The sequence below is a fragment of the Peromyscus californicus genome, unplaced genomic scaffold (genome assembly GCF_007827085.1).
Source record: "Peromyscus californicus insignis strain IS unplaced genomic scaffold, ASM782708v3 Scaffold_21__1_contigs__length_65335640, whole genome shotgun sequence".
NCBI lineage: Eukaryota > Metazoa > Chordata > Mammalia > Rodentia > Cricetidae > Peromyscus > Peromyscus californicus.
The window spans coordinates 11,861,258-11,886,962 of record NW_026294514.1 but is presented as its reverse complement, the minus strand read 5'-3'; the positions used below and the strand labels follow the sequence as shown (position 1 = coordinate 11,886,962).

Genomic DNA, 25,705 nt, shown 5'->3' with positions numbered 1-25,705 from the left:
TATATTTTGTTCATTTCAATGTGAATTTCAATAGTCGTCTGCACCTAGTGGTTTCAACATTAGAGAGTGCAGGACCAAAAGATAAAGGTGCCATTAGAGAAACAAGGCCCTGAATGGTTGGAGCAGGTTCTCCCGCCCCAATCTAGGCAGGCTACAAAGCTGCTACCTAAATGCGAAACAACATAATAAAGGTCTCAGATCCTGAGAGATTTGGGTTATTTGTTAAAGCTGTCAGAAAAATTTAAAATGTAAAATAGTCTTTTAAAAGGCAAAAAGATAATTATTTTCTACTATAGAAACTTTTCTAGGAATTTCTGGGTCACAGTTCTTCAAGATACGCTTGATATATTAAAAATGAGGAACCATTTGCAAATAATTGCAATTTCATATACCACTATTGTTATAGGCGTTATTCTATTTTTACCTTTTATGTGTGAAAAGAATGGTTATCAGATCTACTTTCATGGACATACGCAGTCACAGGCTTTCCAATTATTCACTCTGCAATGCACAATTCTAGCTGGTACTTTCTCTCACACTGACATCTCTGAGCAAAACAGGAAATCTCACTGAACCGTGTGGTAATTAAACCGAGGCACAAGAAGTAGAAAGACAGACCACCATTTTGTCCTGGCTGGTTTTTTATGTCAATTTGACACATGTTAGAGTCATCTGAGAGGAGGGAACTTTAATTGAGAAAATGTCTCTATAAGATGGGGCTGTAGGCAGGCTTGTAGGGTATTTTCTTAATTAGTGATTGATGCCAGCCCATTGTGAGTGATGCCATCCTGGGCTGGTGGTCCTGGGTTCTATAAGAAAGCAAGCTGAGCAGACCATGGAGAACAGACCATTCCTTCATGGCCTCTGATTGGCTCCTGCCTCCAGGATCCTGCCCTGCTTGAGTTTCTGTGGAAATGTGGGTGAAATAAACCCTTTCCTCCCTAGTTGCTTGGTCATGGTGTTTCACCACAGCGGTAGACACTGATGAAGACACATCTGTTGATGTGATTTTTTCTTCCCCCAGCAGACCAGCCAGACGCTGCCGCCATCTGCATTTGTAGAACGCTCCATTTGCAGCACAAATCCTTCCCCAACTCGTTCTTCTGCTCACCTTATACTTCCCAAGGTAGGGATGGCGGCCTCCAGTTATGAGCATGTCTTCTCCTCGTTCCAGAATACAGCGGACTGCACGGCCGTGTCTGAGACAGAGAAAAAGGAAGCAGGAGACAAGCAAGCAAGTGAGCTAGCTGTTATTCCGCAACGATATTACGCCTTCCGGGAGTGGCGGCCCCAAAGGCATTTCCTATGGCGAGGTTTTGAGATCCTCCTTTAAAACCAGTGAGCTAAATAAATGTAAGCTTAACCCCAAAAATATCTATTTAATTCAAGAGAGAGGAAAGTGAGAGAAAGGGAGGGAGAGAAAGGAAGGCTGATTGATTTTGGGAGATAAGCGGGTTACATATCTGATCTATAAGGCTATAGTTCAAACTCTCAGTACTTGGGACAAGTAACCCCACCCACTCAGGACCTGTTCCTGTTGACTTTCCAAGCATTACAATATTTCATTTTTGCTTGTTTATTATTTATTTATTTTGGTTTTTCTTTTTTTTTTTTTAAATTTTTTTTGTTAATATTTTATTTATTTACTTGTGTGTACATTTGTCTGTGTGAGGGTGCCGGATCCCCTGCAAGTGGATTACAGACAGCTGTGAGCCGCCATGTGGGTGCTGGGAATTGAACCCAGGTCCTCTGGAAGAGCAGCAGGTGCTCTTAACCACTGAGCCATCTCTCCAGCCCCTATTTTGGTTTTTCAAGACAGGGTTTGTCTGTGTAGCCCTGGCTGACCTGGAACTTGTTCTGTAGACCAGGCTGGCCTCAAACTCACAGAGATCCACCTTCCTGTGTGTCCTGAGTGCTGGGATTAAAGGTGTGGGCCACCACCACCCAGCCCAAGTATTGTAATATTTTTACAATGGCTTTCATCATATTTTTCAGTAATTGATACTTATTTTGGTTCTTACATAGCTTGACAACAAAAGACAAAAGTTTCATAAACTGGCATCCTGTTTGTGTGCTGGTTGGTAATGTGTGATCTTATATAACCTTAGCCTGCATTCTTTCTCATTACAAGTGCTGCTATTAAGATTTCATTTATTTAACAGATCTCTCTCACTTACTTGCTGGCGGCGAACGCGGTGATGGCTGCCATGATGCTGGTTTTGCCCACCTTTCCTCCAAACGCCCCGCCGACACGCCGTACGTGACACATGACCTTGTTGACTGAGAGCTTCAAGATAGAGGCAACTATATCCTGTGAACAATAACAGTTTTCATGAATCTGGCCCATCTTCAACAAGGCTTACGGGTATCACTGTCATACCCACAAGCTTAGCAGGAAGACTGTCCCCTGAGTGTCACAACATTTACACAACTGGATTCCATAATGTTGAATATGATATACAAGCCATGAGGTTCACGTGGTTATGATAAATGACAGAGAGGAAAATGTCCAATAACCTTACCATTACCCGAAACCATGCTCCTGGATATTAGACTAGAATGACATTGCCAAACCACTGTTAATAGTAACTAGTTCTTTTCTATAGCAGTGAAAGTGCCAGCCAGAACCTCAGCCAGAAGTATCCTTCTCACACTAATCCCTCGAGGGATGTTTCCTGAAGCAGTAAGATGTCGTGGCCCTCTAAGCTTCTCTATTCACCTGTCTCTGCTTTTCATGTCCTTTCTGGGTTACTGTGAATACCGACCAATTGGTCTTCCCAGGATGTGGGTTCCTCTTTTGGCCATTCTAATATTTATAGATCGTTTTGTCTTAACAACTGGTTTTGATGGAGGGGGAGCCCAAGATAAATGGCCCATTGTCACACAGGGAATGGAACAGAACAGCTGTGGGACAGCAATTATCTGGTCCCTCTTGGTGGTCCACCTTCCTGTGTGGCTGTTCACATCCACACACTCCTCTTCCTCTGGCTCCTGGGCACCCCCACTGTTCCCAGATCTCTTTGCTTTGCTCCCTGACTTTGACCTCGATGCTTGGACCAGTTCAGACAGGGATCATCCCCCATCCTTGCATGTGAGTGGCCTGGGACATGGGACACAGGCAAGTGATGTTTTCAGAAGAGACAGGCGGGTGAATGGGTGAGTGGTGTTCGTGCCGTGGAACCCCCAGGGGTAGCCTCTCCTCCACCCTCTAACAAAACTCACTCCCCCTACAAAGGCAAGTGAAAGCTGCTTCTTTGTAGGATTTCTGGGTGATTCTGACCCTCGCCACACTCTCCTCTCTCTCAATTCCTCTCCTCATGGTCTTCTTGACTTAGCGGGTTTAGCGCCTCGCCACGTCTTTTCCAATACCGTTTCCCAACTGTTCTCGTAAACTAGGTACTATGAGCTTGAGAAGCCAGGGCTTTCTCATTTCCCCCTTGTGTCCCAACAGCCAAGAGGACACCAAAAGATGTCTGCTGGTTGCATAATTCATTTTGAAGCTATGGATCCACAAACAAAGACTTCTCTCTAATAGAAAACCCTCTCCTAAGTTAGGAAACTATATGGCTGTCAATATCCAATTTAATATGGCTCTTAGTATGTACTATGTTGTTTTGCCTGTAATTGTACTTGGTACATTTTGCTGGCAGAAACCATTTAGCCACGTCCCCTCATTAATGACCCCATGTTACCTGTATGTATGTGGGAAACTGTGTGGACACGTAGACGTCAATTTCTCCATCCTCTCCTTTGGGAACAACCAGCATGCTTTGGGTTTCCATATAAAAATGTTCCTGACCTCCTATATGTATTTCACCTGTCAGGAGAATACTTAGATGTCAAAAGCTGATGGAAAAACCAGGCACTCTCTCCCACCCACTCCCGTTGACTCATGACCCAGAAACTCCACCGAGTGAGCTCTACACAGAGAAGCCACACACAGTGAAGGGCCACGAACACCAACATTCAGCTTTCAGGTTGGAAGCGGAGTTGCAAAGGGGAGTCTCATGCCTGTCAGTGTGTGCAGCCAGAGCCCTAAGAAAAGACATCTGAGTTTCTAGAGTCAAAATTCTGTGACAGGAGACTTCTAGTTCCAAGATGAGATGGAATATTATGTTCCTCCCACTAAATACATCTAGTCACCTGAACCTTAAATGCAAACTGATCTAAGAAGTGTATGACAATTAATTGTGAAAAATAGAGTCATTCATTCTAGGATTTCTAACTGTGTATATATACTCCAAAACTATCTCCCAAGCACAAACACCATTCACTGTAGGATTTCTAACTGTGTATATGTACTCCAAAACTATCTCCCAAGCCTAACCCAAAGTAATAAGGGCCTAATTGTAACTCCCAGATTCTAATTTTTTTTGTTTTGTTTTTTTGAGACAGGGTTTCTCAGTATAGTTTTGGTGCCTGTCTTGGATCTCACTCTGTAGATCAGGCTGGCCTCACAGACATCTGCCTGGCTCTGCCTCCGAGTGCTGGGATTACAAGCGTGTGCTACCACTGCCCAGCCCAGATTCTAATTCTTATCTACCAAATACTGACACATGCCAATCAGAATGTACCTGAGTCCCTCCACTGATGCTGACAGTCACTGGGCTTTCTTAGGATAGAGCTCGGATAATCTTTTCTTCACCAACAAACCCTGACCTTTTCCTTCATTCCCCAGATAATAGGGCAGCCCTTCTCTGTATGAGTCTTCCACATTGTATTTCTATTTCTTGTATATTATCCCCCAAATAAATCCATTCATTTCTCTCTCTCTCTCTCTCTCTCTCTCTCTCTCTCTCTCTCTCTCTCTCTCTCTCACACACACACACACACACACACACACACACACACACACACACACATACACACACTGCAGACTGACAGAAGTCACTGAAAGGTAGAGATAAAAATCAGAGTGAGCCGGGCGGTGGTGGCGCACGCCTTTAATCCCAGCACTCGGGAGGCAGAGCCAGGTGGATCTCTGTGAGTTCGAGGCCAGCCTGGGCTACCACGTGAGTCCCAGGAAAGGCGCAAAGCTACACAGAGAAACCCTGTCTCGAAAAACCAAAAAAAAAAAAAAAAATCAGAGTGAGTAGGGACTTCAGCATACAAGTAAAGGCACCCTAACAGCAGTTGACTTTCAGAGTTACTGCCATCATGCACCTCATGTGTGCCAGTATTGGCTCTACAGAAGCCAGAAATCCCAAAACACCCACAGGCAAAGTAAAAACCTCACTCCCCCTACAAAGGCAAGTGAAAGCTTCTTCTTTGTAGGATTTCTGGGTGATTCTGACCTCGCCACACTCTCCTCTCTCTCAATTCCTCTCCTCATGGTCTTCTTGACTTAGCGGGTTTAGCGCCTCGCCACGTCTTTTCCAATACCGTTTCCCAACTGTTCTCGTAAACTAGGTACTATGAGCTTGAGAAGACAGGGCTTTCTCATTTCCTCCTTGTGTCTCAACAGCCAAGAGGACACCAAAAGATGCCTGCTGGCTGCATAATTCATTTTGAAGCTATGGAAAAGCAAACAGCCTCATGAAAGCCACAGAACCCTAAGGAGAGGAGTCTAGGAATACAATCCCTTTAGCTGAGAATCAGTCAACACCAACCAGACAGCACAGAAGGACCTGGAGCCCCACCCGACCTACAGAGGTTAAGAGGGGTATGGTGATATTTTATTTGTATTAAAATGTTATTTGTATGTTAATAAATAAAGTTGCCCGGGGGTCAGAGCTATTAGCAAGCCATAGGAAAGCAGGGCAGTGGTAGCGTACGCTTGTAATTCCAGCACTTAGTAGGCAGAGCTGGGTAAGTCTCTGTGTGTTCAGGGATACAGCCATTATTGGATACACATGCCTTTAATCTTAATACCAATCATGGAAAACCTGGAGGCCTATACAGACAGGCTGTGAGGAGGCGGTCATGTGGTTGGGTTTACAACCAATGAGAAGGCAGGACAGGAACTCTATATAAAGACTTTAACACAGGTGTAGCTCTGGTTCGGAGAGGTAGGACCACTGCAGGAGGAAGGGTAAGGTTTTGGCTCTTGGCTCTGACCTCTTGGCTTTCTTCTTTGCATTGGTTCTGTGTTTATTGTTTGATGGAAGGTTGGATACATCTACATTTGGCGCCCAACGTGACAAGAATTCATTAAAAACCGATTGGCTTGGCTTGGCGGCAGGTCCGGTTTCCAGCCTGCGCGGCCCGGCTGCCTAGCTTGGGCCCAGGCCTGACTGACCCGCAGCTGGAACTGCTACAAACAACTCAGACCTGCCCCGCTGAACAGGGCCCCTGCCTGTAAAGCCAAGGCTTGACTCGGCTCAAGCGGCTACTCTCTCTCTCTCTCTCTCTCTCTCTCTCTCTCGCTGGATTCACACCTCGAACACCAGGTGGCTGTGAAATTCCCTGGGATTCTACTGTTCTACCCAGACTTGGTAAGTCAATTAACATATCTATTTAAAAGAGAATTTTTTTCTACATTAAAAAAAAAAATGGGCTTTATGTGTACATTGGAAGAAAATTGGGCTTTGTTTGAAATTTTAGGCACTCTGACAATGGAACAACTATATGAAAAGATTAATATTGATCGAATTATTCAGTTTATTACTTTTCTTATCCTCATTTTACTATTCAAAAAGATCGTCAACTTAAGTGCCAGGATAACAGTCTTAGAAAAACTTGTTAAACCGGTAAAAATGAATTATAGAGAAATTCAAATTCAGACAGAAGAAATAAATAGTGAAGTTGTTTCAAAATTGGATCGTAAGGTTACAGAAAGAAAGCCAGTTTTCACACAATCACCCTTAATTTATCCAGTAGCCGTACAGCAGCTACCTGATGAAGAGAATGAACAAAATACTTGGGTTCCAGTTGAAATGTTAGACTTACGAAGATTTAAGGAGGCAATAGCATCTTATGGCATGCACTCCCCATATGTAAAGCAAATGTTAAACACCTGGTCAACTTGTAATAGGATTATACCAAAGGACTGGCGGGAATTGGCACAGGCTGTTCTTGAACCCGGACAAAATCTCCAGTGGAAAATGTGGTTCAGTAATGAGGCTAAAAATATAGAAAGACAATGGAGGGATAGCGGAATACAAGTCTGCCAGGATCAGCTTATTGGCGAAGGCCAATATGCTTCAGTACAAACACAATGTTCATATGATGTCCAAACCCTGCTTCTATGTAAAACGGCAGCTTTGAATGCATGGGACAGAGTTGAAGAACCAGGAAAAAAAACTGAGTCATTTACAAAGGTTATACAGGGCCCCAAAGAATCTTTCACAGACTTCTTACAAAGATTGACTTCAGCAGTACAAAAAATGGTCCCGAATTCAGAGGCTAGTCAGATAATAATTGAATCTTTAGCCTTTGAGAATGCAAATGCAGCATGCAAAAGAATAATTAGGCCGTTAAAGGCAAGATCTGCACCTTTGGAAGATTGGATTAGAGATACAGTTAATGTAGAGGCTTATGACCATGATGATATGTGGGTAGGAAAAGCAATTTCAAAAGGTTTGAGCAATGTTAGATGTTTTGGATGTGGAAAGCAAGGACATTTGAAAAGGGATTGTAAACAGGTCATTCCTAGAAATAATGTTTATTCAAGGAACACTGGCAACAGAATGCCCCTTCCTTCTGGAGTATGCAGAAGGTGTGGTAAGGGAAAACACTGGACCAACGAATGTAGATCAACAAGGGACAGACAGGGTAACCCTCTGCCTCGAGCTTCGGGAAACTCCCAGAGGGGCCTCAGGCAGGCCCCCACAGTAAATCCAGTTCAAACCTTTCCTGCAGTTGTAGAGGAAACCCCTACTCAAAGCAACTAAATAACCAAATGTCTATTGGAATAAATCATGTTAGTCGAGATGATGAAACAGAGAAAATAGGAAATACAGGAAAAAACATAAAGAAAATTTTTTGGCAAACTTCTATTAATGAACAAAGACCAAAACTAACAATAAAAATAAATGGTGTTTTGTTGTCTGGTCTGGTAGACACAGGTGCTGACATTACCATAATTGCACCAGAATTTTGGCATCCAACTTGGCCTCTTCAGGAGGTAAACATTCAACTCTTAGGAATTGGGACATTATCTAGAGTGAAACAAAGTGTAAGATGGCTTGAATGTATAGGTCCAGAAGGACAGAAAGGAAAATTAAAACCATATATGGCTAACATAGCTATGAACCTGTGGGGTCGAGACTTGTTACAACAGTGGAATACTCAGATTAATATCCCTCCAATCTCAGAAACAAATCATAAATTAGTACATGTTTCTGAGAGAAATATTAAAAGATATTATTCTAATGAGTGCTCACCAGCCATCCATGTCATACAAGAACAGGGCACAACAACTGATAATCTTCCAAAAACATTAACAGCTCTACCTTTAAAATGGTCAACAGACAAGCCTGTATGGGTTCAGCAATGGCCTTTAACAACAGAGAAACTCCAGGCTTTACAAGAGCTGGTGGAAGAACAGTTAAATGCTCATCATATTGAAGAATCAACCAGCCCTTGGAATTCTCCTGTATTTGTTATAAAAAAAAAATCTGGTAAATGGAGAATGGTAACAGACCTTAGAGCAATTAACAAAGTAATTCAGCCAATGGGCTCTTTACAATCTGGAATTCCTTAACCTACTCTGTTACCAAAAGGCTGGCCTCTCATAGTTATTGATTTAAAAGACTGTTTCTTTTCAATACCCTTACAAGAAAAAGACAGAGAAAGATTTGCTTTCACAGTGCCTACTTATAATAATTCTCAACCGGTTAAAAGATTTCAATGGAGGGTTCTCCCACAGGGAATGTTGAATAGCCCAACTTTGTGCCAATATTTTGTAAAACAGCCATTAGAAGTGGTACGTAAAAAATTTCCTAAATCTATAATTTATCATTATATGGATGACATTTTATTAGCTGATTCAAATGCAGATACTTTAGAAAGAATGTTTGAAAAAGTAAAGAAAATTTTGCCTTGCTGGGGATTACAAATTGCTTTAGAAAAGGTACAAAGAGGAGATTCTATTAATTATTTAGGATATAAAATAGAACTTCAAAAAATTAGACCTCAAAAAGTGCAAATTAGGAGAGATCGACTACAGACTCTTAATGACTTTCAAAGATTATTTGGAGACATTTCTCATCTAAGAACTATTGTTGGGGTAAAAAATGATGAACTGAATAATTTGTTTAAAACCTTAGAAGGTGATAAGGACTTAAATAGTCCAAGAGAATTATCACCTGAAGCTGAGAAAGAATTGGCCTTGGTAGAAAAGAAAGTACATGAAGGGCACGTAGATCGTATTGATCCAAAGCTGGATTGCATTTTGGTTATTTTACCTTCTAGGCATTCCCCAACAGGAATATTAATGCAAAGGGAAGATATTATATTGGAATGGATATTTTTACCAAATAAACCAAATAAAAAATTAAAAACTTATGTGGAAAAAATCTCTGACTTGATTTGGAAAGGAAAATTGAGACTTCGTCAATTAGCAGGAATAGACCCAGCAGAAATTGTCGTACCTTTAACTAAGGAGGACATTGAAAAATTATGGATAGAAAATGAAGCTTGGCAAAAAGCTTGTAGTAATTTTTTGGGAGAAATTAACAGCAAATATCCCAAAAGCAATAGAATTGATCTTATAAAGAGAGCTGATTGGATCTTGCCTCAAATTGTGAGGAAAAAACCCATATCTGGAGTTCGTACATTTTATACAGATGCCAACAAACAAGGAAAGGCAGGTTACAAATCAGAAAATTTAAGTAAAGTGGTTCAAAGTCCTTATAATTCAGTTCAAAAATCAGAATTGTATGCTATTCTGTTGGTATTAATGGATTTTTCAGAACCTCTCAATATAGTAACTGACTCTCAGTATGCTGAAAGAGTAGTATTATATATTGAGACTGCAGAATTTATCCACGATGCTTCAGAATTAACTTCATTATTTATTCAATTACAAGATACAATCAGAAAACGGAGTCATCCTTTATATATAACTCACATCCGATCCCATACTGGTCTGCCAGGCCCTCTAGCACAAGGCAATGATGAGATTGATAAATTATTGATAGGAAATGTGCTGGAGGCCTCAGAATTTCATAAAAAACATCATGTAAATAGTAAAGGTTTAAAAAAGGATTTTTCCATAACCTGGCAACAAGCCAAAGAAATAGTAAAGAAATGTCCTACTTGTTCCTTCTACAATCAAACACCATTACCAGCAGGATGTAACCCAAAGGGTACTCAGAGGAATGAAATCTGGCAGATGGACGTGTTTCACTTTGCAGAATTTGGAAAACTGAAATATGTACACCACACTATCGATACTTATTCAGGATTTCAATGGGCAACTGCTTTGAGTTCTGAAAAAGCTGATTCTGTAATCACTCATTTGCTAGAAGTTATGGCCATTATGGGTATACCTGCACAAATCAAAACTGATAATGCTCCATCATATGTCTCTGTTAAAATGAAACAGTTTTTTGCTTATTATAATATAAACCATGTTACAGGTATACCACATAATCCTGCAGGTCAAGCAGTTATAGAAAGATCAAACAGAACTCTAAAGGATATGCTAAATAAACAAAAAGGAGTAACAAAAACCCCCAGAAATAGACTACATAATGCTCTATTAACTTTGAATTTTCTCAATGCCAATGAGAAAGGAACAACAGCTGCAGAGAGACATTGGATAATAGAAAAAACTACAGAATTAAATCAACCTATATACTTTAAGGATGTGCTGACCTCAGAATGGAAACCAGGGTATGTGTTACGTTGGGGACGAGGTTTTGCTTTTATTTCTACAGGAGAAGATAAGCTGTGGGTACCATCAAAATTGATAAAGGTTCGATTTGAACAAGAGAGACCTCTTAATTAGAGGAGGTGATAGTTCATCAACTATCGTAAACATCCAATTTAAACTAACTTACACCAGTAACACATGCCTTTTCATTTAATCAGATAACTTGTCAAAAAGGAACATCCCCAAAAAACCTTGGGGAAAGGTTTTTGTTTTTGTCTTTTAGGAGAATGAAGGTTAACGAATTTGAAGAACACTGGACAAATGAGACAACTGAAGAAAAGGAACAAATCATCTATCCTAAGAAACAGAGTGAAATGGCGTATGGGTATGTTATCTAAAAAAATTTTATGTCTTCCTAAATGTTTGTTTCTGCTTTTCTTTAAAGATTTAACACTATTTAACTTCTAATAGTCCCAGTTCAATTAAAATTTAAAGCTGACTTTGGAGTTGGAGAATGGCTCTCTCCTTCTTTAAACTCAAGCATGTTGTTAAAAGGAAAATGCAAACTCCCTGTATCATGCCAGAGGAAAAGAGCCATCTTCTGCTATGGGACAGGAGAAAAGCCAAATTAATTAAGGGACTATTCTATTACGAATCTCAACTCTTTGATTCTATTCTGATTCTTTAAACTTTTCTTAAAGTATGAATTTTATATCAAAATTTACAAGATCAATATATATAGATATATATACATTTTAAACTTTGTTAAGATATAAATGGTCATATAGAGTACTAACTAATTCTAAAAAGTCGCATATATAGTCTTTGTGTTCGAGTCTCTTATCAGTTTTTTGCAGGAAATCACGGTTAGGCCTAACATCAACTGAAGTCTCCAGGAAGAAGATGGGGCCCCACAACAACAACAATTCCACGTGGACAATAATAACATCACTAAGCTGACAAACATCATCTACAGATCAGCTTTGAACTACAAAGTGCTCAGAGCAATTTTGAGAAGAGCTAGCTGAGATGATCCAGTCTCAAAGACTACTTGAATAAGGATTTGAGATAAACCCTGAATTTTGGCATTATACACAGACTGGATAACGAAGGATATATTTACCTTTCCTAGAATTTGACAATTAACCTAAAATTTTTCTTTCAGGATAAAGATACCTTCGCCCATACCCAGCAGGAAGCAATTTCAAGAATACGACGCCCACATTCCCAAAGAGGTGGTGTGGGGCGGTTGGTTTTTTTGGTCTTTTAATGGGTTTTGGGTCTGGGATAATTTTCATTGATTAGGGGGGTTGGTTACAAGTTGTTGTCAAGGGTTAGGAAAAAGGCTAAGCAAAGGAGATTAGATTTAAGGTTCTTATTAAAAAAAAAAAAGAAAGAAAGAAAAGAAAAATGTAAATACTTTACATTGGATTGGATTGTTTTATATTGTATACAAATTATATATATTGAAATTGATATTGTTAGAAAATGTTATATATATTTTTCTAATTGTACCGTTCATCTAACAATGTAATGCAATTTTCTGATCCTTGAATGTTATTACCAAATATTAGGATATAAAGAAATGAAAGTTAGTAGTTAGATATTATAATAGAACTTGTAGTTATATTAGGTATGTTTTCAAGATTGAGTAGATATATTTTAGATAGACAGGTTATCTTCAAACCCTTCAGAGATCTACAGACTATGGCATTTAAAATGTTTTAATAACTTAGAAAATTTTTCTTTTTTGTTATGACTATGAGACATGTCGGCTCCTGGCAGTACCAATCTACTTCAGAGAAAATATGGGCATTGAAGAAACTGCATATGGAGTTAACTTTCATTGTGGCAAAAGTTAGCCACTGGACAACAAAGTATCCTCGAATCAACAGGACAAAATGGACAAACAGGACATAAAACAAAGGATTACTGATTCTTGCCAAAACAAGTGTGGTTATGGCTTTATCAAAAGGCATCTTCAGAGGCCAGGACAATATGGCACCATCCCTGAAGTGGCCTTCGCAATTCGAAAAAGGTACAGTGCCCTTTTCTTCGAAGGCAGCTGAACAGGCAGTGGGCCGATGGCCTCTGATGTGCAATGGAACAGCAGCTGAAACAGTTATTCTTGAAGAGTAACTAAGCTCACGCCTCTCAATAGTAGACTGGCATTTGATGGAGGGATATGGAGAAGAATGGGATGCTGAGATGAAGCCATATATACACAGCCAGGAAGAATGGACAGCTGAGTTGGAAAACCATCAGCAATTTCCAGAATTTGAAATCCTGAATCATGACATGACACTGGTGGAATTCAGGTGTTTCTGGTACATGGACTACTCTCACTCAATGTGAGGTTGAACTGTTGACCTTGTGTACATCCTGCTTCACAAATGAGTCTGTCGGATATGCTGGGCCTATAGGCTGAAGATGATGCCCCAGCACTTCGGAGAAACCTCAGGTGACTGTCCAGACAGCTGTCTGTTTCTGTCAACTCACAAATTTTTTGGAGGTTGCTTATGTGCACTTCCTGTTTTTATTTTTGTTAGCTAATATTATTTCCTTCTTGGGTCTCTGAGGGAGTTGAAGATTAGTTAGTTATAGTTGAAGTTTAGTTAGTTATAGTTGAAGATTAATTAGGATACATTTTGGACTTACCAAAATAGGATAGATAATGAAATTATTTTCTCTGAATTTGTCAAATACAAATGGACTAGACATTGTTTAGGTATTTATTACTTGTATATATTGTATATAGTTATTGTCCTTTTGTATATAGTTTTTCTTATATTAGTTATAAGCTTTTTCTTTTTTTTTCCTTTTTATTAAAATAGAAAAGGGGAAATATGGTGATATTTTATTTGTATTAAAATGTTATTTGTATGTTAATAAATAAAGTTGCCCGGGGGTCAGAGCTATTAGCAAGCCATAGGAAAGCAGGGCAGTGGTAGCGTACGCTTGTAATTCCAGCACTTAGTAGGCAGAGCTGGGTAAGTCTCTGTGTGTTCAGGGATACAGCCATTATTGGATACACATGCCTTTAATCTTAATACCAATCATGGAAAACCTGGAGGCCTATACAGACAGGCTGTGAGGAGGCGGTCATGTGGTTGGGTTTACAACCAATGAGAAGGCAGGACAGGAACTCTATATAAAGACTTTAACACAGGGGTAGCTCTGGTTCGGAGAGGTAGGACCACTGCAGGAGGAAGGGTAAGGTTTTGGCTCTTGGCTCTGACCTCTTGGCTTTCTTCTTTGCATTGGTTCTGTGTTTATTGTTTGATGGGAAGGTTGGATACATCTACAGAGGGGAGCCCAGACTCCCACTCATGTCAGGCTGTCATTAGTGCTCCCCAACTCCTTGCTGGGCCATGTCAATGATCCCAATGAGAAGTCTGCACTTTTGTTCTCACGGGGCGGTGACAAGGTACCGTCCCCGCTCCCTCTTGTTCACCTGCACCGGGTCAGTTCCAGTACAGGAGACGTTACTAAGATCCCCACTACTGTAATCTAGTATTCCAAATATTCCAGAGTCTATAAAAAGTCACTCATCTGTCTAAGAACCAGGAAAAATCTCAACTTCAACGACAAAAGGCCAAACACCAAATGACACAAATGTTTGGATCACCTGCTATGTGAAAGCGGCTATTATAAAAATGCTTCCGTGGAAAATAATCAAAATGTAGAATTTTTTTTTTTTTTTTTTTTTTGGTTTTTCGAGACAGGGTTTCTCTGTGTAGCTTTGCGCCTTTCCTGGAACTCACTTGGTAGTCCAGGCTGGCCTCGAACTCACAGAGATCCACCTGGCTCTGCCTCCTGAGTGCTGAGATTAAAGGCGTGCGCCACCACCGCCCGGCCAAAATGTAGAATCTTAACAGAAGAAAGATATACAAATGTCAAAAGGAAATTCTGCAACAGAGAAATGCAAAATCAAAAGTTTTAAAAGTTCAATGGATGGCCTCAATAACAGGGTGGAATCAAGAGCAGAAGTGATTAATGAACAAGAAGAAGAACAATAAAAACAGCTGGGCGGTAGTGGCGCACACCTTCAATCCCAGCACTCGGGAGGCAGAGGCAGGCAGATCTCTGTGAGTTCGAGGCCAGCCTGGTCTACAGAGTGAGTTCCAGGACAGTTAGGCTGCACAGAGAAACTGTATCTTGAAAAACCCAAATAATAATAATAATAATAATTAATAATAACAATAATGACAATAAAAACATGCCAATCTAAAAAATGTAATAAATAGAGTAGAAAAAAATGGATTCTCATAAACCATGTGACCAAGAAAAGGGATCTGACGCTTGTGTCACTTAAATCAAGTATTTGAGAAGTAGTGGTTGAATATTTCCCGAACTTGGCAGAAGATATAAACCCACAGATTTAAGAAGCTGAGTGACCCCCAAACTGGATAAATCCAAAGAAATCTTTGGCATGACTCAGCATGGTTGAATTTCAAAAGAACTAAAGACAAAACAAAATCCTATCCTGAAAGCAGGCAGATATTTTGGTCAGTGCCTGCTTTGCAAGGGAAAAGCACTTGTAAGAAGACGCTATTCTTTCTCCTCAGTAGCCATGGTGGCCGGAGGAAGTGGGTCAAAACTTTTCTAGTGTAGTCAACTGGGAATTCTGTATTTGGTGAAAACATCCTTCAACAATGAGAAGGAAACCACAGAACCAGGACAGGCTGGGGGTCGATGAGAAGATGCCCTGTTTCTGGGTTCCTTACCTGACCTATTAGGTCCCCCCCCCACACACACACACACACCGGAACCACAGGGAAAGGCGGTGTGAGCAAGGTATCTGCTCTCCAGGAGCAGCATCCACTGAGACTGTGGGATGGTTTCTAGAAGGCAAGGGAATTCCTAAACTAGACATGCCCAGAAAGTTTCCCTGCTGCTCAATTTTAAAGAAAGTTTTACCTTCAAGAATTTGGTCAACCATTTTAAACGCTTCATCAATATCCCCACACTCCAGTTTCCTTTCTGGCCCAAAGAAGGACTTGTGTTGTATAGCTTCCTGGAAAGAGAACAGAAAAGTGAGAGGCAGCCTGGGTTAGAAAGCCCGCCCTCTGGGAGTCCCAGGCCCTGTGGAAAATGATCGGGTCTGGAGCATTCCTCCTGTGGAAGGAATCCAGGCACTCTCCCATCGGCCCTGGAAAGCTAAGTTGAAAGGCAAGCTTCAGAGACTCTCCAAAAAAACAAATGCAAATGTGCCCAGGGAATCCAAGGACACTGAGCCTGCTCAGAAAATACCTAATACCTAGGGGATCCAGGATGGGACTGTTGCTTTCTAGGCAGATGATTCTCTGGGATTAATAATCCATTTTATGTAGCCAAGGCCACTTAGCTGACTCAGACCCAGACAGCACTATCTATCCATGGATCCTGGAGTCTGACTGTAGGCCTCGCTGAGCATCCTCTGTGGCAGGCACACATACAGCTTGTCGTGAAATGAGACATGTAAAGGGCTCCATGGCATAAATGCCATAAAATACTAGTAGCTAAAACCACTAATGACTGGAGTCATGGGCTCGGCCTGCTAGACTCATGCTCCTCCTTCAGGACCATGAGCATTTCATTTGCACAGGGCAGTGGAGCCCCAGGGGCCATCCGCCCTGGATGGATGGTTCACATAAGGCTTGCCTGGGTACCACAAGCCCATGTACGCACTGGATTTCCTGGTGCCTGGTTAAGATGTACCTTGGTACACACAGTCAGGGCTGCAGCTACCGTGACCAATGTTGGGTACTTTGTCTAGTTCTGGGAATCCATATTGCTGCAATACGAGATGACTGACATGTCCTCTCCTACCAGAATCATCTACCATAGGTTACTGATCATCTGAAATGTCAGGCTGCCAGCAGCTGGGGATTCTCCATTCTGGATCCCTCTGGCCACCAGAAACTGTATAGACCTCTCCTCTGCTCACACCTTCAGATGCTGTAACGTGCCATTTCCTCTCCTGGAAACGCAGGCGGCTTTGTTTTCAGCACGGCAGGGCTATGGTTTGGGGGGGCGGGGACGTTTGCCCTGTGGCCCTGGGTGACCCCACTGTTTCTTCATCTGGTGGGGATAACAGTTGTTTGATCTCACTGGATTGTTGTAAGCACTTAGTGAGGTAGCATGAGTGAGTTCAACTTAGCACCAAGCCAAACAGGCATGCGGAGCTCTGTTTGGGCACTGGCCATGGGTCACAGATCTGCTGCTGCTGACGGAGAGAGGCTGGGAAGGGCACGCTTTCTTTCTCACACTTGTTCCAAGATTTTTGGTAGAGTCTCTCCATTTCGAGTTCTAGAAAGCATAAGCTGTGTGAAGCCTGAGTTACTGACGAAGATGTATTTGTTTTCAGACACTTTTGCCCGGAATATTTTCATACTTGAAACCAACTCAAACGCTTTTTAAAAAATTAATTAAAAGTTCAGATATGCCAGGTTTTTTAAAGGTGATTTTTTTAAATGTATTTTATTTCTTTTTTTTTAAGATTTATTTTTATTTTATGTGCAGTAGTGTCTCATCTAAATGTATGTCTGTGTGAGGGTGTTGGATCCCTGTGAACTGGAGTTACAGACCGTTGTGAGCAGTTGTGTGGGTGCTGGGAATTGAACCTGGGTCCTCTGGAAGAACAGCAAGTGTTCTTAACCGCTGAGCCATCTCTTGAGCCCCAAAGGTGAGTTTTCTAAACTCCATTTTTAGAAGTTAATGTTTTTCAATCCCAGTTGCTGATTCCTTTTTGCATAACTTTGAGCCAATTTCCTGAATAGCCCTTGGCAGGAAAGTGGTCGCAGGACTGTAGTGTGCTGAGGGCTGGGCAGATCCCTGACATGGACTGGGAGCATGAGCCCTCAGGAGAGCTTGACCCCTGATCAAAATGAGAGTCAACTTTCATGCAATGCCAATGTTTGATGTTTTCTGTACATCACCAGGGATCGAGGGTGAGACAGGAGGAGAAAGTGCTTACATGCAACTTTTATTTGGCTGTGAAGCCAAAAGGGGAAGAGTGGATATTTAGCCACTGATAAAGATTACAAACAAAATTTTGATGAGTCACTACTCAAATAATTTCTTTCAAAAAAGGGATTATAACTCAAAAGCAAAATTTTCAGGGAAAGAATCTACAAAGTAAGTAAGCGAGAACAGCACTCAACGAGTGAATGAACATGAAAAGGGGAAAAAGGAGGTTTGGATTTGAAACTGGCCAGGGAAAACGCATCATTTCTTCAATTTTGTCCTCTTGACATGACTTTATTTTAATCTGAAGATACTGAGAGAAATTTCCAGAACCACGGGGCCATGTTCCTAGGAATAAGGCATGACAGGAAACCCCCTCAAGGTAAAGTGGAGGCACTGATCTTGGCCAACAGTTTCTTCATTTTAAGGTAAGATGAGCCCCACAATGAGGCACAGAAAGGTGTCTGCTGTCAAGGACGTGGCCCGACAGATCTGCTGTGGCCCCCTCTCCCATTCTGAGAGAGGCAAAACCTGGCTGGTGTGGGGCACACTTCAGAGCATGGGTACCGTGTACAGCCTGGAAGCCTTGCTTGTTTAGTTAACATTTATGCAAAGGCCAGATTCAAGAACCAATGCATGCAGGTGAACACTATCATTTCATGGGGCGAGTCTTATGACCTCTATAACTTTTCAACTTTTGTATGAAAATTAGGATAGAAATGCAACACTTCCCCCCCCTTTTTTTTAGTTGCCAAAATTCTGGAGGCATCATATGATCCATGTCTCAATGAAAGTTAAGATTTGCATTAAAGAATATTAAAGTAGTGTCTACAGTATGCTTCGTGGAATATCTCATCGGTTCCCACTGTGGACCTGCCGAAGCACCAGAGACTATATGAATCGGAGCCACAGGACAGGTTGCCACTGTCCCAGCTGCCCACTCAGTGTTCTCACCTTCCCCCTTCCAAACCATGCTAATATCTTTGTTTAGGACTCTACACCCTAGACAGCCCATTTCCTGAAGAAAAAAAAAAAAAGTTGCCCCACCCCCATCTTAATTGTGACTACAGTTCTTCCATGTATCTGGTCAGTCATTAATCCAGAGACAGACACGGGATCAAAATGGCCAAATGAGTCTTCATCTCAGGACGTGTGTTTGGAGCGCTGGGACAATAATGTACCTCTCATCACACACATGAACAGGGGAACCCAAGATTTCCGCTGCCCTCTCTGGGCACAGGGGAGAATGCTCTGCTGTGAGTGACAGAGAGGAGACAGAAAAAACAGGTTCCTGGGGAAATTGTTACTGCTCACACTTTGAGCCAATGGATTCCCTGTGCTCTGGAAGCCTGCTACTGCATCAGATTTTCCTATCCCTATGCCAAAGCACTGTAACAGACAAGGCACTCACACCCGCTCTTTGACCCCTGAACCACCATCAGCTTGACCTCATACCTCAATAGTTAGAATCGGCGGCTCCAAGTCTTGGTAGACAACCTTCACTCGCTTGGCCGCTTGTTTCGCTCGCGTCTCAGAATCCGCAACCACGGCACAGACAAGATGGCCCACGCAATGTACCTGTGGCACAGAAAGGACAGCGCACCACAGATCGGCTTCTGACATTGACTGTGGTCTTCTCTCCCATGCTGAGAGAAGCAAAACTCGGCTTGTGTCGGGTAGACTTCAGAGGACAGGTACCATGTGCAGCCCGGAACTCTTGTTTACTTAACATTTAAAGGCCATAACTCACATTGTCTACACCCTAGGCAAGTACTGCAACAGCTGAGTTACATATACACCTTCAGCCCTGAGAGCAGCTCACATAACCCATCAGCTTCACTCAAGTGGGAAATGAATAAACTTGAATTCATATCTATTAGAATATTTGTGGTTCATAATTACTGTTCAAAGAATACTGAACTCTTTATGGTATGACAAATTAGACACTGCCCTATGAAAATATGAGGTGCCATTAACTGGGAAAGTTGTTCAAACAGAAAGCAGAAAGGCAATACCTCATCTGTGGCCAGGAATGTCTCTGGGTACTCTGCGGCGAAGGGGTTTGTGAAGGTGTTTGCATCCTGAAGATGATCTGCGGTAATGATGTCCACCACGCCTGGCAGGCTGAGAGCTTCTGACAGGTCCACGGACCTAGGAAAACACCCCAGACACCTTCTCAGAGCAGCCTCAAGGCCCAGAGGCACCGAGAATTGGCAGTTGGAAAATAAGGACTATCAGAGAATTAATTGCTCTGACAGTTATCTGCCAGGCACGGAAAGAAGTTGGGGCACAGTAAAGTGACTCTATGCAGGGCATCTGTGAGAAATCCTACACTTCAATCCCATCTCATCTCTAGTCTGGGTGCCACCAAGCCTCCCTTTACCCTCGCCACACCGCTGCTTTCCATTAACAGGGCAGAGTTAGACACTGAGGAGGATCTCCGTAGCTGTGGAGTAAGGGACACTTACATGATCTTAGCGTGTGCTCTTGAACTGGTTACAAAAGCCAGGAAGAGCTCCTGGTCTACTGCAGGCATGTCATCACAGTAGATGGCCTCACCAGTGGCATGCTTAATACCAGAAAGGTGCATGATGGGACGCCCAATTGGGTCTTGAGGAAGCTGCTTTGGGTCTACAGTCTGTTTAATAAAGAACCGACAATTAAGTTTTATGTTTCTATAGAGACTGTAGGAATAATCACAGAATGTGTGTCTCCCATGAGAGAGTGGCTATGTAAATTCATGCTTAAGACAGAATACTTCTGAGTGTGAAAACTGTCACTATCCACACTATTCCAAACAGCCTATTAGAACAATTTGGTAGTCAACTTGGAATGTGTAAGTGTGACACATTTTTATTTTTCTTCGTTTTTAAAATGTAGATTCCAAATATCTCTGATGGAAACTCCATGTGTCTAAGCACATGGATTTCAATCTCTCTTCTTCAATATGAAACGAAATTTACACATGGGGATTCAGGCACGAGCAGGGATCTGAAGTGGCACCAACATCCACTAGTTCCACCGATCTCACTCACCCCTCTGTTCCTCTGACAACTCTCCCCTCCCTCTCCTTAGAGACCTGAGCTGATGAAGAAAAGAAAAAACAGATGATAAGGCATCATCAGGCATGTCTTCTCAAGTGCCACAGAGGCAGAAAGTGATTTCTCTGAAAAAAATCTCCCCTCAAAGCACTAAAAATCATATGAGGCTTTCAGCTGGCACACTATTTGAGTGAAAAATTACCCACATCTCTTTTTTGTTTGTATAAAATACTCTTGGAGATTCCCTGTTTCCATCCTGAAAAGCAAAATGCTAGGTAACTTACAGGCTCGGACACGGAGCGAACATGTTCAAAGGGATCTATAAGGCTCCTGGAGTTTTCTATTATTAATGCTAACACCTTTTACTGTAAATAATGGAACACTTCACAACTGTGAAGAAAATCTTCTGAAACTTTACTGTGTTAGGTCTGCCACAAGACAGAGGAAATTCTCAAGCCTGTGATAGCCAAATGTGAAAACTGATTTATTGAAGAATCAGCCCGCAAGAATGGACTTGGACTGCGGGCAAGTACACCTGGCTACTTCCTTCTGCTTGTCACATGGCTAGAGACACAGTGGAAAAAGTGGGTATCTCCCCAGCCAGGTGATCTCCTGAAGCCACCAGGGACAGTCTGGGTGCAGAAGGTCTCCCTTCGGCTTGGTTCTCAGATGGGTGCTACTGGGAGGAGGTGGAGGGAGAGGTTTGAGACCACTGGGGTTGCAGAGCCCCCCCCACCTCTTCCTTGTTGGCATGAGGTTCACAGTCTGCTCTGCCATACACTCTCCCCATTGCCATCTTCCCCTCACAGCAGTAGCTTAAGAGCAAGGGTCCACCTCACCAAGCACCGTGATACAAGCAACCCTCACTGTCTGTGGACCTGTGTGTTGTGAGGGGATGAAAGTGAACTTTCAACGCAAGTAAGTGATTCGGGAGAAGTATTTGTTGTGAGAGCTGAAATTGCTCTAGAAACTCAGATGCTTGTGTGTGTGTGTGTGTGTGTGTGTGTGTGTGTGTGTGTGTGTGTGTGTGTATGTGTGTGTGTGTGTGAGAGAGAGAGAGAGACAAAGAGAGAGACAGAAAGAGAGGGAGACAGAGAGAGCGAGAGAGAGCGAGAGAGAGAGAGAGAGAGAGAGAGAGAGAGAGACAGAGACAGAGACAGACTACAGGGGAAACTAAAACAACATTCATCAGTGTGGGGGACACACTGCACCCCAAACATTGTCTCAGAACCCTGCATGACAAATCCATTCAAGCGTAACCTCTGAGAAGACTTTGGGTTTTCTTTGGATGATCTGATTGTCCATCGCTTGGATTTGGTTCCCCCCTGAAACGCAATCCATTTCCAAAGCGCTATGAAGGTCTCTGTAAGTCACAAACTATGAGTGTGGTATTTCACAGACACTAGAGAAGAAGGCAGCTGTTTTTAACTTTCAAAATGCTCACTTCCAAAGCATTTTGGCAGATTTAAATTTTTTGAACATATTGAACTCCAAACCTCAAGGGTCCTACAGCAACTTCAGTGTTCACTGTGGCATGATGTAAAATTTTATAACTAAATCTGTCAGCAGATCCAATGCACTGAGGTTTTAAATATCTTCTCATTCCTGACTCAACAAAACTCTCTGTCCAGGTTCTTGACAAATATTTTAAGGAAACACACATTAAATCTTATCCAGTTTACCAACAGAATGGCTCCGTGTTATATTTTTATGTTATGACAGAAACTTCCATTTGAAAGCTATGGGAAAGCCAGGCAATGGTGTTGGAAGCCTTTAATCCCAGTGCTAGGGAGAAGGAGGCAGGTGGATCTCTGAGTTTGAGGCCAGCCTGGTCTACAGAATGAGTTCCAGGACAGCCAGGGCTACACAAGGAAACCCTGTCTCGAAAAACAAACAACAAACAAACAAACCACAAACAGAGCTATGGGAGGTCTGTACTCTAACAGGCAGCCTTCAGCAGGACATCGGGGAAGTAGCTCCTAGCCCTCTTGTTTGATTTCACAATAAAATGTAATCTGCGGAAAACCACATGGACAGGAGGGGCTTGGAAAGGAAAGGATCCAAATACTGGGACAAAATAAACTAGCAACTGTTGCAATATCTTGGACTGCTGAGGTTCCATGGCCTCTGGGGGCAGGGGTGTGTCCTTGTCCTCTGAAATGAACCCTGGTCCTACTCAGAACTTGCCTTTGGTTGTGTTTCAAGAGCCACAAAGCCAGAGCAGAAAACATGTGGCAACAGCCAGCTTGTTTACATCAATGGCCTGAAGCCATAGTATAAAAAAAAAAAAAAAAGCCTGTAAGACAAAAACAGGCATATTTCTTTAATATTTTCCAGGTTTATTTTTAGTCATGATTCCTAATTGGTTTGGGTTACTTTTCTTTTTCTTTTCTTTCTTTTTTTTTCCCTTTTTCTTTTTATTTCTTTCTTTTTTTTTTTTTTTTTTTTTTTTTTTTTTTGGTTTTTCGAGACAGGGTTTCTCTGTCTGTGTAGCTTTGCGCCTTTCCTGGAACTTGCTTTGGAGACCAGGCTGGACTTGAACTCACAGAGATCTGCCTGCCTCTGCCTCCCAAGTGCTGGGATTAAAGGCGTGTGCCACCACCACCCAGCTCTTTTTCTTATTTTGAGCTTCTAGGAATCAAACTCCGGGCCTTGTCCATACCCGACCACTGAACTACACTCTCCACCTAGTTTTGAGGTTTCAATAAATCTGAAGAAGGCAGCATGTCACTAGCAGGCAAAGGCCCTGCAGTCTTGTCTTTGATTTTTTGTTTGTTTGTTTGAGACAGGGTTTCTCTGTGTAGTCCTGGAACTCACTCTGTCGACCAGGCTGGTCTTGAACTCACAGAGATCTGCCTACCTCTGTCTCCTGAGTGCTGGGATTAAAGGCATGTGCCACCACCGCCCTGCCTGTCTTTGATTTTAAACACACACACACACACACACACACACACACACACACACACACACACACACACTAACCTGGTGGGTTAATGTTCTCCAGTGATGTTTTGAATGAAGATCTTCTAAAGCACTCTCATATGATTCTGCCAGGCTAGGATAGTGACCTGGGTCCTGAAGAGGAAAATAACAGTAGATATTTAAAATCTTCCAGAATGTTCTAGGAGAAGAGCCTGGTACCGTTCCCAGCAAACCTCTCTACTCTGAAGTCTGGAGTGGATTAAGCATTTGCCCTTTCAGAGCCCTGGAAATCTAAACAATCCCAGGACAGGAACCCTGTAGGTACACGATGTGATAAACCACATGAAATTAGAATATCACTGGCTGCCACCATCTCTGTTCCGTAAGATTATTTTCCAGTCGCTAGCGATTTTCCAGTCACTATTTTCTCAACTTTGTCTAGATAGACAGACTTGCTTTCCCAAGGGGCTTGCGGCGTACACACCAGTACACAAACAAGTCAGAGGACAAATAGAAAGAGCAGAAAGAACAAAACTCAAGCAGGAAAAGTCAGAACCAACACCCATTGTTGCAAATAACCCTGAAGTTGCTTGGTGGCATCTGGCCGGGCACAGGGAAGTGCACAGAGGTGGACAGCTGCTGTCACCTCACAGGAGGGTGCCTCCTGGGAACAGAACACTAGGCCGTGTGCTCCTTTATATGAGACATGAAACAATATACTTCATGATTATTTTTTATAATTTTATAATAATTAAATGATTTTAACAGAAAATAAAGCTAGCAACAGCTATTCTTTTCAAAGAGAAAATGCTAAATGGAGGGCAGACATTTTCAAATAGATCAGCTGATTCACCAAAGAACTGTATTATTTGGTGTTCATTAGGAATGTTTACAATTAGCTTTATTTTTTCACTTCTGGCTACCTGGTAGAAATATGTCATTTATATATAATTTCAAGTTCTTCATCTAAAAATTTGATACAGCCTATTGGTTCTTATTTATTCTCATCTTTATTGAGAAGATGACCTTTAAAGATCTCCATGAGAGGACTTCCTGTCTTGTATTTATTTATGTATTAACTTTTATTAATTCTTTGAGAGCTCTGTATAATATGTTTTGGTCACATTCACCCCCTCTCCCAACTCTTCCCTCCTATTTAAAGTTACTGGGTTGATATCTATACAGGGCAAGGAGTCATGGCTTCCAGTCTAACTGGGTTGACTGCAGCAGGAGGCTAATGAGGACAATAAGGTCCAAGTTCCTCTGAAGCAGAAAATGTTTTTCAGAGGACTTTTTTTTTTTCTCAGTTGTGTCTTCTCTAGGCAACCATCCTGCAGCCTGTGATAAAGGAAAGTAGGCAAAAGAATGCCTGTGTATCACTGGCATTACTAAGTGCTGTCACTTCTACCCAGTGTTCCTCACGCTAAGCCTTTTCCCTCCCATGACTCGCTTCACAATACTGCAGAGGTTGTCATCATCTTATGAATGAGGGTTACCCAGACAAGAAAATCAAACATAAGAAGGTAAGCTTCCGCAAGTGGAAGGAAATGCATTCACCTCATTAACAAGCTTTCTCAGCACTAGCCAGACAGATGAGACACCATAACAACTGAGTCGTGCTAAGCAAAAGCCTGTGCGGGTCTGTGCCCTCCTTGCAAGTCCTCCTCACACTTACAGCCATCCACAAGACAGCCCAGTGGAGAGCCATCAGTAGGATGTGATTCTGGTCTTTCATCCTTTATAGTCCACAGCTCCTCAGCAGGGCCTCTGCTTCAGGCATCACAGTTCACACAACTAGTTCCACTTACCAGCCTCTTCAAACTCTGTGACACCTCCAGGTAGAACTTGAAGAGGAAGCTGATAATGAGGGTCCTTTTGAACTCCACCTTCCCACCAGGAGCGGAGCCTGGAAGGGTGACTTCATTCAAAACCAGCCTGCACGCTGTATCCAGCATCTCTTCATTCCAGGGTCTGTGAGAGGCAGAGGAGGAGACTCAGCCCCGCAGGACTCATGATCTCACAGGCTCGGCTGACA

At 42.2% G+C, this 25,705-nt stretch overlaps 1 protein-coding gene across 1 annotated transcript in view; it reads right to left on the bottom strand.

Moving 5' to 3' along the window:
• Aox1 (aldehyde oxidase 1) overlaps window positions 1-25,705 on the bottom strand; it is a 75,758-nt gene that overhangs the window by 23,897 nt on the left and 26,156 nt on the right. Inside the window, exons 15-23 of the mRNA XM_052749505.1 lie at window positions 25,479-25,641; window positions 23,731-23,823; window positions 20,176-20,345; window positions 19,723-19,858; window positions 19,163-19,285; window positions 15,680-15,776; window positions 3,693-3,817; window positions 2,178-2,311; window positions 1,112-1,199 (exon numbers count right to left, since the gene is read on the bottom strand). Of these exons, the coding sequence (XP_052605465.1) occupies window positions 1,112-1,199; window positions 2,178-2,311; window positions 3,693-3,817; window positions 15,680-15,776; window positions 19,163-19,285; window positions 19,723-19,858; window positions 20,176-20,345; window positions 23,731-23,823; window positions 25,479-25,641 (1,129 nt within the window). The remainder of the gene's footprint in view (window positions 1-1,111; window positions 1,200-2,177; window positions 2,312-3,692; window positions 3,818-15,679; window positions 15,777-19,162; window positions 19,286-19,722; window positions 19,859-20,175; window positions 20,346-23,730; window positions 23,824-25,478; window positions 25,642-25,705) is intronic.